At 42.7% G+C, this 15,585-nt stretch overlaps 1 protein-coding gene across 1 annotated transcript in view; it reads right to left on the bottom strand.

Moving 5' to 3' along the window:
• Positions 1-15,585, bottom strand: part of ARHGEF38 (Rho guanine nucleotide exchange factor 38) — a 185,246-nt gene that overhangs the window by 27,243 nt on the left and 142,418 nt on the right. The window contains exon 10 of the mRNA XM_073639497.1: positions 6,600-6,920. Within this exon, the coding sequence (XP_073495598.1) occupies positions 6,600-6,920 (321 nt within the window). The remainder of the gene's footprint in view (positions 1-6,599; positions 6,921-15,585) is intronic.

Genomic DNA, 15,585 nt, shown 5'->3' with positions numbered 1-15,585 from the left:
TAGGGTTGTGCTGGGGCTAGGGTTGTGCTGGGGCTAGGGTTGTGCTGGGGCTAGGGTTGTGCTAGGGCTAGGGTTGTGCTAGGGCTAGGGTTGTGCTAGGGTTAGGGCTGGGGTTGGGATTTTTTTCAAAAGTAAGAAAAAAAGATGACGATATGGCGACTAGTGTTGAGAGCAAGTGCTCACTACTTGAGTTTGCATCGGGTGCTCTGGTATGCATTGAGTATCGTGGGTATTTGAGTGACATGCTCGAGTCTCTGCCCCATATGCTTCGTGGCCAAAAAACTTTACGGGGATTGACTGCCATGCACGAGCGATCCCCGCATGTTTTTTTTTGGGTGTCTAATAACCGTGAAACATGCGGAGCAGGGACTCGAGCACGTCACTCGAGCACACGCTGTACATGGTGCATACTTGAGTACCCGATGCAAACTCAAGTAGCGAGCACTTGCGCTCAAGAATAATGACAACTTATTCATTATGATGACCTAATGTAAACAAATTCTGTGCCGTACCTCTGGGTTCAAAATGTTCACTATACACCTTAATAAAATCCTTGAGGGGTATAGTTTCCAAAATGGGGATACTTGTGGGGGAGCTCCACTGTTTAGGCACATCACGGGCTCTCCAAACGCGACATGGTGCCCGCTAACAAATTGAATGGAAAATCGGCTCAAATTGTTAGCGGACGCCATGTTGCGTTTGGAGAGCCCCTGTGTGCCCAAACATTGGAGCTCCCCCACAAGTGACCCCATTTTGGAAACTAGACCCCCCAAGGCACCTATCTAGATGCATAGTGAGCACTTGGAACCCCGAGGTGCTTCACAAATTGATTCGTAAAAATGAAAAAGTGAAAAAAAAAACACTTTTTCATTTGTATGAATCAATTTGTGAAGCACCTGGGGTTCCAAGTGCTCACTATGAATCTAGATAGGTGCCTTGGGGGGTCTAGTTTCCAAAATGGGGTCACTTGTGTGGGAGCTCCAATGTTTGGGCACACAGGGACTCTCCAAATGCAACATGATATCCGCTAACAAATTGTCGGCTCAATTTGTTAGCGGATATCATGTTGCATTTGGAGAGTCCCTGTGTGCCCAAACATTGGAGCTCCCCCACAAGTGACCCCATTTTGGAAACTAGACACCCCAAGGCACCTATCTAGATGCATAGTGAGCACTTGGAACCCCCAGGTGCTTCACAAATTGATTCGTAAAAATGAAAAAGTGGAAAAAAAAAACACTTTTTCATTTTTACGAATCAATTTGTGAAGCACCTGGGGGTTCCAAGTGCTCACTATGCATCTAGAAAGGTGCCTTGGGGGGTCTAGTTTCCAAAATGGGGTCACTTGTGGGGGATCTCCAAAGTTTGGGCACAGAGGGGCTCTCCAAACGCAATGTGGTGTCCGCTAACAATTTGAGCCGATTTTCCATTCAATTTGTTAGCGGATACCATGTTGTATTTAGAGAGTCCCTGTGTGTCCAAACATTGGAGCTCCCCCACAAGTGACCCCATTTTGGAAACTAGACCCCCCAAGGCACCTATCTAGATGCATAGTGAGCACTTGGAACCCCTAGGTGCTTCACAAATTGATTCGTAAAAATGAAAAAGTGTTTTTTTTTTCACTTTTTCATTTTTACGAATCAATTTGTGAAGCACCTGGGGGTTCCAAGTGCTGACTATGCATCTATAAAGGTGCCTTGGGGGGTCTAGTTTCCAAAATGGGGTCACTTGTGGGGGAGCTCCAAAGTTTGGGCACACAGGGGCTCTCCAAACACAACATGGCGTCCGCTAATTATTCAAGCAAATTTTACAATCAAAAAGTCAAATGGCGCTCTTTCCCTTCCGAGCCCTGCCGTGTGCCCAAACAGTGTTTTTTCCCCAAATATTGGGTATCTGCGTGCCCAGGGGAAATTGCACAACAAATTTTGGGGTCCATTTTTTCTTGTTACCCCTGTGAAAATAAAAAAAATTGGGTCTAAAGTAACATTTTTGTGAAAAAAGTTAAATGTTCATTTTTTTCTTCCACATTCAAAAAATTCCTGTGAAGCACCTGAAGGGTTAATAAAGTTCTTGAATGTGGTTTTGAGCACCTTGAGGGGTGCAGTTTTTAGAATGGTGTCACTTTTGGGTATTTTCTGTCAAAAAGACCTCTCCAAGTGACTTCAAATGTGATGTGGTCCCTAAAAAAATGGTTTTGTAAATTTTGTTGGAAAAATGAGAAATCGCTGGTCAACTTTTAACCCTTATAGCTCCCTAACAAAAAAAAATTTTGGTTCCAAAATTGTGCTGATGTAAAGTAGACATGTGGGAAATGTTATTTATTAACTCTTTTGTGTGACATATCGCTCTGATTTCAGGGCTTAAAAATTCAAATTTTGAAAATGGCAAAATTTTCAAAATTTTCGCCAAATTTCTGTTTTTTTCACAAATAAACGCAAGTGATATCGAAGAAATTTTTCCACAATCATGAAGTACAATATGTCACGAAAAAACAATCTCAGAATCAGGGGGATCCGTTGAAGCGTTCCAGAGTAATTACCTCATAAAGTGACAGTGGTCAGAATTGTAAAAATTGGCCCGGTCATTAACGTGCAAACCACCCGCGGGGCTTAAGGGGTTAAGCAAGTTCTTAGTGGAGTTCCAGTGCAGTGGGCTACTAGGGCCAACATAGACCTATCAGTCGGGGCAGTGGATTGCTATACAACTCCTCAATGTGGATTCATTAGTCAGGCCTGGGACCTCGAGATTGCTGCCGGGGCCATTGGGCACATCGCACCTGAAGGCTTGCAGGGACAGATGGACACGGATCCTCAGAGGCAGAGGATGATGAAATCCGGGTGCACTGCCATTGCTAAAGAGGGATCCGTTAGAGGTACTGAAGACAGCAGGAGGAGGGATACTTTATCGGAAACGAGTGCTAGAGCTGAAGCTATGTCCGGTACCTGAGGGAAAGACTGTAACCTGTTGTGCCCTATCCCGTATGTTTCACAGTAATGACTGTAAACTGTTTAGTAAAGGTTTGACTGTTGAAAAGCATTTGGTGTCCCCTCGATTGTGTGCGGCAGTTCCGAAAGATAGAAGTCTGGATTCAGCGGAGGCCTAAGGCCCACAAGTGAGTGTGATGCACCCAACACCTAACAGCAAACTGGAAATGTGACACAATTTTCCTGTAGGGTGCCAGTGTGTGCAGAAGCTACAGCAGCTCACCCACGAGTATCTCACTTGGGCACCTTACAACTGCAAAACACCTGCAGGAAGATTTTGTGGCTGCAGGCACTGAGGTTTCAGTCTACACAGTAGACACTCCAAGACTTACACCTTTATTGATTCCAAAAACACAAGAAAAGTCAGCTCCAAAAAATATCCCATGCTTAAAACCATATAAGTAAGCGACAGAAGTTTGGGGATTTTGTTCTGAATTAAACAAAACTGGAACTTCTTGGTCTATGGATCAGCAGTATGTGTGAGAGAGGAAGAATGAAGCAAATGCAGACAAGAACACCCTGCTTACAGTGAAGCATGGTGATGACTTGGTGCTAGAAACATGCAGCATGTAGTGGGTAACAAGGTAATTAAGAGTCAGGAAACCCTAGGAGAAAACATCAAGCCTTATGTGAGGAAGCTGAATCTTAGGCGGAATTGGACCTTCCAACAGGACAATGATGCTCAACTTAACTCAAAGTCCAACAGGGCTCAGTTTCAGCAGTTTTGGAAGAGGTTGCATCATGCAATCCCATGAATATTAGTGAACTGGAGGCCACTGACCACGAGGAACAGTTTAAGATTCCTTGGGACTATTGTGGTAAACTGTTGTTGTCTGGTTATGAATCATGTTTGCAGCAGGTCATAACAGCCAAATTTGCTTTAATAAGTACTAAAGACGCTTGTCATGAAGGGGTTGAATAATTCTGAGATGGCAGCAGTCATTAAAAGAGGGATTTTGTGTTGAACTTGGAGAAACCACCTGTTATATTAGTTATCTTGAGGTATTTACATTGTTCTTGTGTGAACGGTTTGTTGGAGACAGCAGAAAGGTGTACATTTTGCTAATGCTGTAAATCTAATTTGCAATGGTGGATGAATAATTTTGATTGCAATATCATAGCCTGTAAGTATGCATGCTACAACAGAGCTGTAACTTAGAACTCCAGGGTCTCAATGCAAAATCAAGGCCCCCCTCCTATAATGTGGCATTTATAATATTAAGGTATGCTTATGTGGCAGAGGAACCTTTGGGCTCCTAAAGTACTATATTCTGCATGTGACTGCCATCTTTGCACACAATATAGAAGAGCACCTGTTGAATAGTGAAATAATTCCTCTTTAAGCTTTAGTAATCTGTGCTCCCTAATTAATGCTTTAAAATGTACTGAGAAAACTGCAAACCGCTTTGCAGCTTTTTCAATAGCTATCCTACTCTCCCATTATCTTTGCTACCATTGGTTGTGCCACGCTCGTGCCCGGACTGACTGACGTGAGCGTGGATAGTGGTCCCACTGGGCCACGAACCGAGGAGTGCCTGGAGGGGCATGACTAGGGGCCTCGCCAGATCCGACCACGAACACACGGTGGCTTAATCGACTCCGTGGTCCGAGGAGGGACGTGGGAGGTGGCCCAGGTGCTACTCCAGGTCAGACCCCGGTCACAGCTGTTGACTCACACCGGGGAAAGCAGGATCGGGCAGGTTTGGCTGGTATGCAGACTGGCGGGTACTGGCAGGCACGGCTGGTATGCAGACTGGCGGGTACTGGCAGGCACGGCAGGTATGCAGACTGGCGGGTACTGGCAGGAACGGCTGGTATGCAGACTGGCGGGTACTGGCAGGCATGGCTAGTATGCAGACTGGCGGTTACTGGCAGGCACGGCTGATATGCAGACTGGTGGGTACTGGTAGGCACGGCTAGTAAGCAGACTGGACGGTACTGGCAGGTTGGAAAACAGGCTGGATAGGGACCAGTACCAGACTGGGATAAAGGAGCAGAGCCGCAGGTGCGGAGGGCAAGTGGAGCGGGGCGGAGCAGAGCAGAGCCGCAGGTGCGGAGGGCAAACAGAGCGGGGCGGAGCAGAGCAAAGCCGCAGGTGCGGAGGGCAAGCGGAGTGGAGCGGAGCAGAGCAAAGCCGCAGGTGCGGAGGGCAAGCGGAGCGGGGCGGAGCAGAGCAAAGCCGCAGGTGCGGAGGGCAAGCGGAGCGGGGTGGAGCAGAGCAAAGCCGCAGATGCGGAGGGCAAGCGGAATGGAGCGGAGCAGAGCAAAGCCGCAGGTGCGGAGGGCAAGCGGAGCGGGGCGGAGCAGAGCAAAGCCGCAGGTGCGGAGGGCAAGCGGAGTGGAGCGGAGCAGAGCAAAGCCGCAGGTGCGGAGGGCAAGCGGAGCGGGGCGGAGCAGAGCAAAGCCGCAGGTGCGGAGGGCAAGCGGAGCGGGGTGGAGCAGAGCAAAGCCGCAGATGCGGAGGGCAAGCGGAGTGGGGCGGAGCAGAGCAAAGCCGCAGGTGTGGAGGGCAAGCGGAGCGGGGCGGAGCAGAGCAAAGCTGCAGGTGCGGAGGGCAAGCGGAGCGGGGTGGAGTAGAGCAGCAGGTGCGGGCAGACAGGACAGGGCTCTGTTCACATGGAACAGACTGGGAAACACAGGAAGATAGCTAGAACACAGGAGGTAGATACAGAGGCAGGGAACCGGGACAAGCAGAACCAGATACACACAAGGTACTTACAATGAAGTAGCGAGTGGACACAAAACTCACAAACAGAAGTACAGAAACAACAAGTAGGAGTTAGGAACTGGTTCAGACACTGCAGGAAAAGGAAAGGATCGGACATAGAGACAAACAGGTAGCGGGCTAGGACACAGTTCAGACAGGAACTGACTCAGGAACGAGCCTGGGCAATCAGCCCCCAGGGTGGTGGAAATAGACAATAAGTCACAGATACAGGTAACGGGCCTGGGTACTCAGCCCCCAGGGTGGCGGAAACAGAAAAGATACAGAACAGGATCTGGCAACTCAGTTGCAAAGAACACACTGAAAGAAAGTGTTGCTCAGGCACCTCCTACTGGATGGGGGAGGTTTAAGTATCCAGTGACTCACAGCAATAGGCTGGGGACGCATTAGGACTGTGCACACAGTAGCTTTAAGAATCAGGAAGTAACAGCGCCGCCGCCCTAAGCCAGCAGACAAGAGACATGCACAGAGCAAGCAGAGGAGTACAGTGCACAGCCTGGACTGATAGGTAAGTTGGAGGTCTTGCATGGTGGGAGATGGTAAGCCATGCCAGCATGCCGCCAGGGATGTTACAGTCTGTTGTTTATTAGCATAATTACTACAAACCTACCACAAGCTAAAATAAACAGTGACTATAGAGCTAGTAAAGGAAGAATATTCAGTAGTTTATAAACTAAAACCAATCAATCAAGAAATTGTAACATATGGATACGGGTCAGAAGGCATCTGGAGGTCAGCTAAAGTTTAAGCAGAGGGGGGAAAGGATAGAAGCCTGTAAATGTTTCTCCTCAAAAATGGCCATTCAAGAATATCTAACAGCCCCCATAGGCAATGCATGGTTCTTTGGTCAACATTCCAGAATCAACAAGAAAAAAAGTATTTTTGTAACTTACCGGAACTCTGTCAGAAGCATGCGAGCATGAGTCCAATGCGGTGGCCATGACATGTCTCACAAGAGTGATGAAGAAATACAAGCAGTTGAATAAGATGCTTCTTGCCGCCTTGTTAAACACTTGCAGCTCCTCTACTAGCTGAGCGTTAAGAGCTTCATAGTCCTTCTTGGCCTGATCTAGCTGAGAATCTGCTGGTTTCTGGAGGTAGCTGTGGTAATCCAGGAGTTTATCATAGCGTTTTTGTATCAGCTTCTGAGGCATCGGGAACATGGACTGCAAAGCACTAAGTGGTGTACAGACCAGTCGCTCCAATTTGCTTGCCTACAATACAAGCATATTGTTGAATTGGAATCAGTTTTATGATGACACTACAGGACTTCTACAGCCCCCGACACTTGACCAGTATAGTGGTGGCTATCGCTATGCATATAACACAAAGGCAACAGCTACAAGATTTGGACACTTTCGAGGGGGGAGGGGTGGGGAATATATATACATAATTCTTTTTCCTTAATTGTATTTTGGACTAAGTATCATATATGCAATTTGGGTTTGTTAAAATGTTTGCGCCATTTGGTTTTAAAGTCTGTTTGCTTCTAAGCTCATTACTGGCTGAAACATAAGATTAACTAAGTGTGCATTTACACTGGCCGATACTCTAATAACAAATAAATAATAATAATAATTCTATTTATATAACGCCAACATATTCCACAGCACTTTACAATTACACGGGGACATGTACAGACAATAAAGATATCACAAAGTAACACATAGTTCAACTGTTACAGGTGAAGTGAGGGCCATGCTCGCAAGCTTACAATATATAAACTGGAAAAAAATGTTCCTAGGAATGCATGTTCTCAACAGGCAATCACCTGAAAAATTTGCAAAATGCTGATTTGTTGGGTTAAATTACTTTGAAGCACATCGCCATGTGTAACCAAGAGCTGCTGCTGAACAAGCAAAGAGAAAAGAATGGGATCACCTTATAGAAAAATATTTATTTATGTACAGTACATAAGTAACAAAAATGGAGCAATATACAGAAGGTGCTAAAAACAATTAAAAAGGCCAATAGCCTAAACAATTACACACATAGGTAAAAGCCTATAATAAGACACCTGTCCTCATTAGCCAAACAGATATTAACCCCTTTACCACCTTGGGTTCTTCTATTTTTGCGTTTTAGTTTTTTGCTCCCCTTCTTCTCAGAGCCATAACCTATTTATTTTTCTGTCAATACGGCCATGTGAGGGCTTATTTTTTGAGGGACAAGTTGTACTTTTGAAAGACACCATTGGTTTTACCATATACAATTGTGCTCAAAAGTTTACATACTCCGGCAGAATTTTTCCTTTCTTGGCCTTGTTTCAGAGAATATGAATGATAACAAAAAAACTTTTTTTCCACTCATGGTTATTGGTTGGGTGAAGCCATTTATTGTCAAACTACTGTGTTTTCTCTTTTTAAATCTTAATGACAACCAAAAACATCCAAATGACCCTGATCAAAAGTTCACATACCCCATTTCTTAATACTGTGTATTGCCCCCTCTAACATCAATGACAACTTGAAGTCTTTTGTGGTAGTTGTGGATGAGGTTCTTTAATTTTTTAGATGGTAAAGCTGCCCATTCTGCTTGGCAAAAAGCCTCCAGTTCCTGTAAATTCCTGAGCTGTCTAGCATGAACTGCGTGCTTGAGATCTCCCCAGAGTGGCTCAATGATGTAGAGGTCAGGAGACTGAGATGACCACTCCAGAACCTTCACTTTGTTCTGCTGTAGCCAATGGCAGGTCGACTTGGCCTTGTGTTTTGGATCATTGTCATGTTGGAACGTCCAAGCACGTCCCATGCACAGCTTCCGGGCAGATGAGTTCAAAATTGCCTCCAGTATTTGCTGATAACGTGCTGCATTAATCTTTCCTTCAACTTTTACCAAGTTTCCTGTGCCTTTGTAGCTCACACATCCCCAAAACATCAACGATCCACCTCTGTGCTTTACTGTAGGAATGGTGTTCCTTTCATCATAGGCCTTGTTAACCTCTCTCCAAATGTAACATTTATGGTTGTGGCCAAAAAAGTTCAATTTTGGTCTAATCACTCCAAATTACCTTGTACCAGAAGTTTTGAGGCTTGTCTCCGTGTTGTTTGGCGTATTGTAAGCTTGATATCTTGTGGCATTTGCGCAGTAATGGCTTTCTTCTGGCGACTCGACCATGCAGCCCATTTTTCTTCAAGTGCCTCCTTATTGTGCATCTTGAAACAGCCACACCGCTAGTTTTCGAGAGTCCTGAATTTTAGCTGATGTTATTTGTGGGTTTTTCTTTGCATCCAGAACAATTTTCCGGGCAGTTGTTGCCGAAATTTTTGTTGGTCTACCTGACCGTGGTTTGGTTTTTACAGAGCCCTTGATTTTCCATTTGTTAATCACAGTTTGATCGCTGCTGACTGGCATTATCAATTTATTGGATCTTTTTTGTATCCCTTTTCTGTGTTATACAGATCAACTACCTTTTCCCGTAGATCCATTGACAATTCTTTTGCCTTCCCCATGACTCACAATCCAGAAACGTCAGTGGCTGGATGAAAGATGCAAGAGTCTGTCTGGATCCCAGAAACTCACTCAGCTTTTATGTATTTTCTATTCTATTCTCTAGGTTTAGTTACATTGATTGTGCATTGGAACTTGTTATTTAGCTGGCAGCTGCTTGATAGGGTTCACATAATAATGGAACAGACAAGCAGAATGTTGAAATTAAAGAATAAACGTAGCCTTACAAACTCCCTATAGGAAGAACTCAATGATTGATTTACATTTAACTCATTCTGCAGTCAGCAATATGCAGGGAAACGAAGAGCCTGTAGATGCCAAACACTGCAAAATTTTAAATGAAACCCAATTGCAAAAATGTTTTTTAGCTAAAATACATGCATACATTTTTTTCCAAAAGTGTCCATATTCTTTAACATGAAAAGTGGAATGTATTTTCTATGACCATGTTGGTCTTGAGTAAACAGGTAGTACCAAACCAAGAACTTTTAAAATTACAAGTTATAAGTTAGGTTGTTTCAAGTAAATCACAGAAACTAAAGAAAACAGGGCACTGAAATGCATTGTGAAATAAGGGAACCATAAGATATTGTAAATGTATCCATTTTACAGTGAATGAATAACAGAGTTTAAAACGTCTGAAATACATCTAAACTTTAGATGCAGTGGGAAAGCAAAGTGTCTTCGATATACACTACCGTTCAAAAGTTTGGGGTCATTTAGAAATTTCATTATTTTTGAAAGAAAAGCACATTTTTTTTCAATGAAGCTAACATTAAATGAATCAGAAATGTACTCTATACATTGTTAATGTGGTAAATGACTATTCTAGCTGCAAATGTCTTGTTTTTATTGCTATATCTACATAGGTGTATAGAGGCCCATTGCCAACAAACCACCACTCCAGTGTTTTAAAGGTACATTGTGTTTGCTAACTGTGTAAGAAGGCTAATGGATGTTTAGAAAACCCTAGAAAACCCTTGCACAAGTATGTTAGCCCAGCTGAAAACGGTTTGGCTGATTTGAGAAGCTATAAAATTGACCTTCCTTTGAGCTAGTTGAAAATCTGAAGCATTACATTTGTTTGTTCTATGAAACAAAATGGCCAGAAAAAGAGAACTTTCATGTGAAACTCGACAGTCTATTCTTGTTCTTAGAAATGAAGGCTATTACATACGAGAAATTGCCAAGAAACTGAAGATTTCCTACAACGGTGTGTACTACTCCCTTCAGAGGAGAGCACAAATAGGCTCTAACCAGAGTAGAAAGAGAAGTGGGAGGCCCCGCTGCACAACTGAGCAACAAGACAAGTACATTAGAGTCTCTAGTTTGAGAAATCGACGCCTCACAGGTCCTCAACCGGCAGCTTCATTAAATAGTACACGCAAAAAGCCAGTGTCAACATCTACAGTGAAAAGGCGACTCCGGGATGCTGGCCTTCAGGGCAAAGTGGCAAAGAAAAAGTCATATCGGAGACTGGCTAATAAAAGGAAAAGATTAATATGGGCAAAAGAACACAGACATTGGACAGAGGAAGATTGGAAAAAAGTTTTATGGACAGATGAATCAAAGTTTGAGGTGTTTGGATCACACAGAAGAACATTTGTGAGATGCAGAACAACTGAAAAGATGCTGGAAGAGTGCCTGACGCCATCTGTCAAGCATGGTGGAGGTAATGTGATGGTCTGGGGTTGCTTTGGTGTTGGTAAAGTGGGAGATTTGTACAAGGTAAATGGGATTTTGAATAAGGAAGGCTATCACTCCATTTTGCAACGCCATGCCATACCCTGTGGACAGAGCTTGATTAGAGCCAATTTCATCCTACAACAGGACAATGACCCAAAGCACACCTCCAAATTATGCATGAACTATTTAGGTAAGAAGCAGGCAGCTGGTCTTCTATCTGTAATGGAGTGGCCAGCGCAGTCACCAGCTCTCAACCCCATTGAGCTGTTATGGGAGCAGCTTGACCGTATGGTACACAAAAAGTGCCCATCAAGCCAATCCAACTTGTGGGAGGGGCTTCAGGAAACATGGGGTTAAATTTCTCAAGATTACCTCAGAAAATTAACAGCTAGAATGCCAAAGGTCTTCAATGCTGTAATTGCTGCAAAGGGAGCATTCTTTGGCGAAAGCAAAGTTTGAAGGAGAAAATTATTCTTTCAAATAAAAATCATTATTTCTAACCTTGTCAATGTCTGGACTATATTTTCTATTCATTTTGCAACTCATTTGATAAATAAAAGTATGAGTTTTCATGGAAAACACAACATTGTCTGGGTGACCCCAAACTTTTGAACGGTAGTGTAGTTGGTCACGTCTTCTGACACACTAAATTTATACTTCTGCTACTTTGTATGCTTTCAATATTGGCCATATACTCATTTCAAACTCTATTGATTTGGCTTTATTTTCTATGACAAATTGCTGCTTCTAGAGAGGGCCATACTAAACTTGCCAATGAGGGGAATACATTGGCAGCGCTCAGCTATCTCTGGTGGTCTCATTATCGATTAAACAGAGCATGTTCAACCTCCACTCTATTCACATGGGTGTCTTCAGAGCCCTAGTTCTTGGTTTTAGTATGTTGCCTAGTGGTTGGACCCCCAGTGATCGAGAAATTATACCCTATCCCAAGGGTAGGGAATAACTTCCAAGCTTCAGAATACAACTTGAAATTGGTCGAATTGGGACCACCTGATTTAATGTGTATGGAGTCCTCCCAGCTCCCCCCCCCCCCTAGAAGATGTCCAATCCTTTGTTTTTGTGGGAGATAAGCCACCAGCAGAAGATTCATCCAGTAGCTTATTGCAGCCAACCCTACTCTGCATACTTATAGGGGATCAAGAAGGCTAAATGTTGGCCAAACAAAAACACAAGGTGCATGGGCACTGCAAGCCTCAAGCAGGCTGTACAAATGGGGTTTTATTCAGCTCTAGATCTATTGGGGTGAATCTAGAAGCTCTTCTGATGTTGGCGAGAAAGATCATATTAGAAAAGATTTTTTATAGTTTAATTTTTTGTTCTCCCAGTAAGAAGCTGCCAAGAAAGATTTTTCTGTTGAAATACCTTGTGTGGTTGGAAGAACTGAATGTTAATTCTAGACTTTAGAAATGTTGGCTCAGTGTACCCTCAGTCAAGCCACTGTCTATATGGGAGCTTTTGTGGCCCAGAGTCCACCAGTTTTGCAGGATCTAATGACAATTTCAGGTCTATGAACAAAAGACCACCAATCAGCGGTGTCTGTAATTCGTAGAAAATTGGAGTACTAAAGATTATCTGATGTTTGTGGCAAGGTTATCAGGGTTTTTTTGTGAATAAATTGAAAAGTGATGGACGCTCGTACCAAGTGATCTCTAATGTCAACTTGACATGATCATTTGAACTACAATAACGCAATCATAACACATGTCAGGTTTTTTTTATGTGAGTTAGAGGGCAGTCATACAGAAAGCTGGCAATAAACTGGGTGCCCAAACCTTTTGGTCCAATGGTCATATTGTTAGATCTTACTTCCCAGCTGTGCACAAGAAAAATGAAGGTAGTATTCTGATGTGATAGTATATACCATAAATATTTGACAAGTGTTGGTTCCACTTGTCACATATTTCTGGAACGTCTACTTAACTGGAGAATGGGAATCCCTTCACCCCTATGTGACACTTTGGAGAAAAGGTGGCTTTAGCTATTGTGGTTTATGAGAGTTGGAGAATAAGCTAAGCATTTAACAACTCTAATAAATTACAATGGGGAAAGAAACATTCATGCATAGCCAACTTTTGCTTTCTGGAGTACTGAACAGGGTGGAGTTCCACATATGTAGGTGCCGGAGATGGTTGGGAACAGCACAGAATGGCATCACTGGCCGCATAGGGACTGGTGATTATACAGTACATCTTAATACGGCATATGGAAAGCATTTGCCCTTTTGGGAAACTACCTTCAACCTTATTAGTCATCAGACTTCCAGAAAAATATTAAATTGTTAGATTCCAAACTAAGTATATTTACAAGGCTTGCTCTGCATAGCTAGATGATTTCCCTTACTACAACTCTAATCTTATATTATTAGCATGTTCATTAAAATGTAGATCACTGTGTAAATTTGATTCTGTGGCTAGGTCAGTGGTAATCACATTCAGTTGGATAGGTCAGGCTTAATCACATTCATTTAGATTTCTCGTTTGTCTGTGTCCTTATCATTTGTCTGTATAACTATGTCAATTAATTCTGATACCTATCTGGAAATCAAATCTGCCTTTTGATTAATCTAGTTTTAATATTTATAAAGGTAATTTTTAAGAATAAAACAATGAGATTTTTTATTGCAATAAAGGGGTATCATGAGTGGACAAATAAATGGACGAAAAGATCACATGAAAATTATGCATATATGTAGATGGCAAATAGTTAAAGGAAATCTGTCTCCAGGTTTTTGATACCTAATCTGAGAGCAGCACAATGTAGAGACAAAAAAACCTGATTCCAGTGATGTGTCACTTATCGGACTGAATGTTATAGTTTTGATAAAACCACAGTTTTATCAGCAGGAGATTATCACTAGAGAACTAGTAAACCTGCTGCCATGTAGTAAAACATATTCATGGTCTTTGTACAACCCCGACCCTACCACTGATTGGCATATTTCTGCCTATTCACAGAGTACACAGAAAGCTGCCAATCAGTGGTGTGGACCGGGTTATACAGAGCTCAGCATAAAGAGAACTGGTAGACCTGCAGCAGATGAAACTGCGATTTTATCCAAACTGCAGTAAGTAGCCCAGTAAGTGATACATCACTGGAATCAAAGTCTCTGCCTCTACATCATGTTGCTCTCATATGGGTTAGTGAAAACCTGGTGACAAATTCCCTTTAACTCACCCTTTGGCCTCCAAGGGATGGTTCAAAACTAACACTAATTTTCATTCTAAATGGCTCTCTATATTTCTTTTAATAATATAATAGTTTTTCTGTTATGGTTTAATTAAAAAGTCCCTACCTTTCCCTCTGTAAGTTAATTGTTTAATTATCTTTTTGACCTATTTCCGTTGATGATGCTTCGTTTGAGAATCCCTAGTGCATGCTGGGATACTCAAACGGGACATCATCAGGGGGCAGAGGCTGTGGTCACTGAAGAGTCATCCGTGACGTCCATTTCAGGAACTGGGCTAGTCCCTGCTCTACTGAGCATGCGTCGGTTGTCAGTGACAGTGAGCTCCGTTGCTTGCTCTAATTAGAAATGACGAGCTGGCAACAGAGTGCACTGTCAGCGAGCATTGTAAGGAGATAACCTGGCGAACAGAGACCAGCCTCGCTCCCGAAAGTGACGCCTGTTTCAGGGGTGAGTCTGTTCTCTAAATAAATAAATAGAGAGACATTTAGGATGAAATCAATATTAGTTTTGGACCACCCATTTAAAGCGTCTAGACTGCCCAGAGAAAAGAAGCATTTCTACGTAAAAGACATCACCAATGCTACAAATCTCAATGCTACCTTATAGGAATACCACAAATATATTCAATACCTACTAAATATACAAACAAGAGAAACTTTTCCGGCAATGAATAAATCATGCAATAGGTTCCCATTATTACAATTAGTGCTAGATATTTGCACTCACGGTGACCATTTGATGATTTGTATTGTATATTAGCTGCGCACAGGACTATCATAATAGTAGTGCTTCTATCGAAGCATTGTATAGACGTGTATGTGTAATAAAATACACTGGTCTATTCGGTGGCGCCTTCAGAACTGCATTGGGGACAGCAGTAACATGAAGTTTGCATAAAACTGGCCATATAAAGTACACAAGATAACTTGTGTCCAGTCAACAACGTCTATTCCCGCTCTTCCATAACATTTTATACTCTGATGGGCCTACAGCTCGTCTCTGCTGCCGTAAGAAATAAGTATGTCAGACTAGCTTGTATTTTAATAGATCAAACATGGCTAGTCCTCATTACCAGAAGATGTCAGGAAGAGTCATTGACGGATCCCACTGAAATCGGTGGAATCCAAGAATATCTAGTGCCCATATAGCCTTTTTGTAGAGCTCAAATAAGGCAGCCAGAAAGGTGCCTGATAGAAGAAAAATGGTGGCATACTCTACCGAATTTCTTATGTATATAGGAATTCTCCCCTAGAGAAATATCTTCTTCTGTATAAAGTCCTTGATATCTTTCACCAGCTTTGTTAGCTCAGTGTTCCTCTCGACTGTCTATCTATATGTAGCAGGGTATTGTATATGTATTTTATATTCATATATACTGGCATGAATTGATAATTGAAATGCTAATGTCAAACCCCTATGCCAGTCTTTTCCCAAAATCTAGTATTACACATAATAAGTTGCTAAAACAACAAGAAAATGAGAAATGGAAAAGAAAACAGTCAAAGTTAATCAATTATACATAAAAAATATATATAATA

The sequence above is a fragment of the Phyllobates terribilis genome, unplaced genomic scaffold, assembly GCF_046119375.1.
Source record: "Phyllobates terribilis strain yellow unplaced genomic scaffold, ASM4611937v1 Scaffold_1__5_contigs__length_1240528914, whole genome shotgun sequence".
Taxonomy (NCBI): Eukaryota; Metazoa; Chordata; class Amphibia; order Anura; family Dendrobatidae; genus Phyllobates; species Phyllobates terribilis.
The sequence above is the reverse complement of the archived record's forward strand: the minus strand, read 5'-3'. Positions and strand labels throughout refer to the sequence as shown.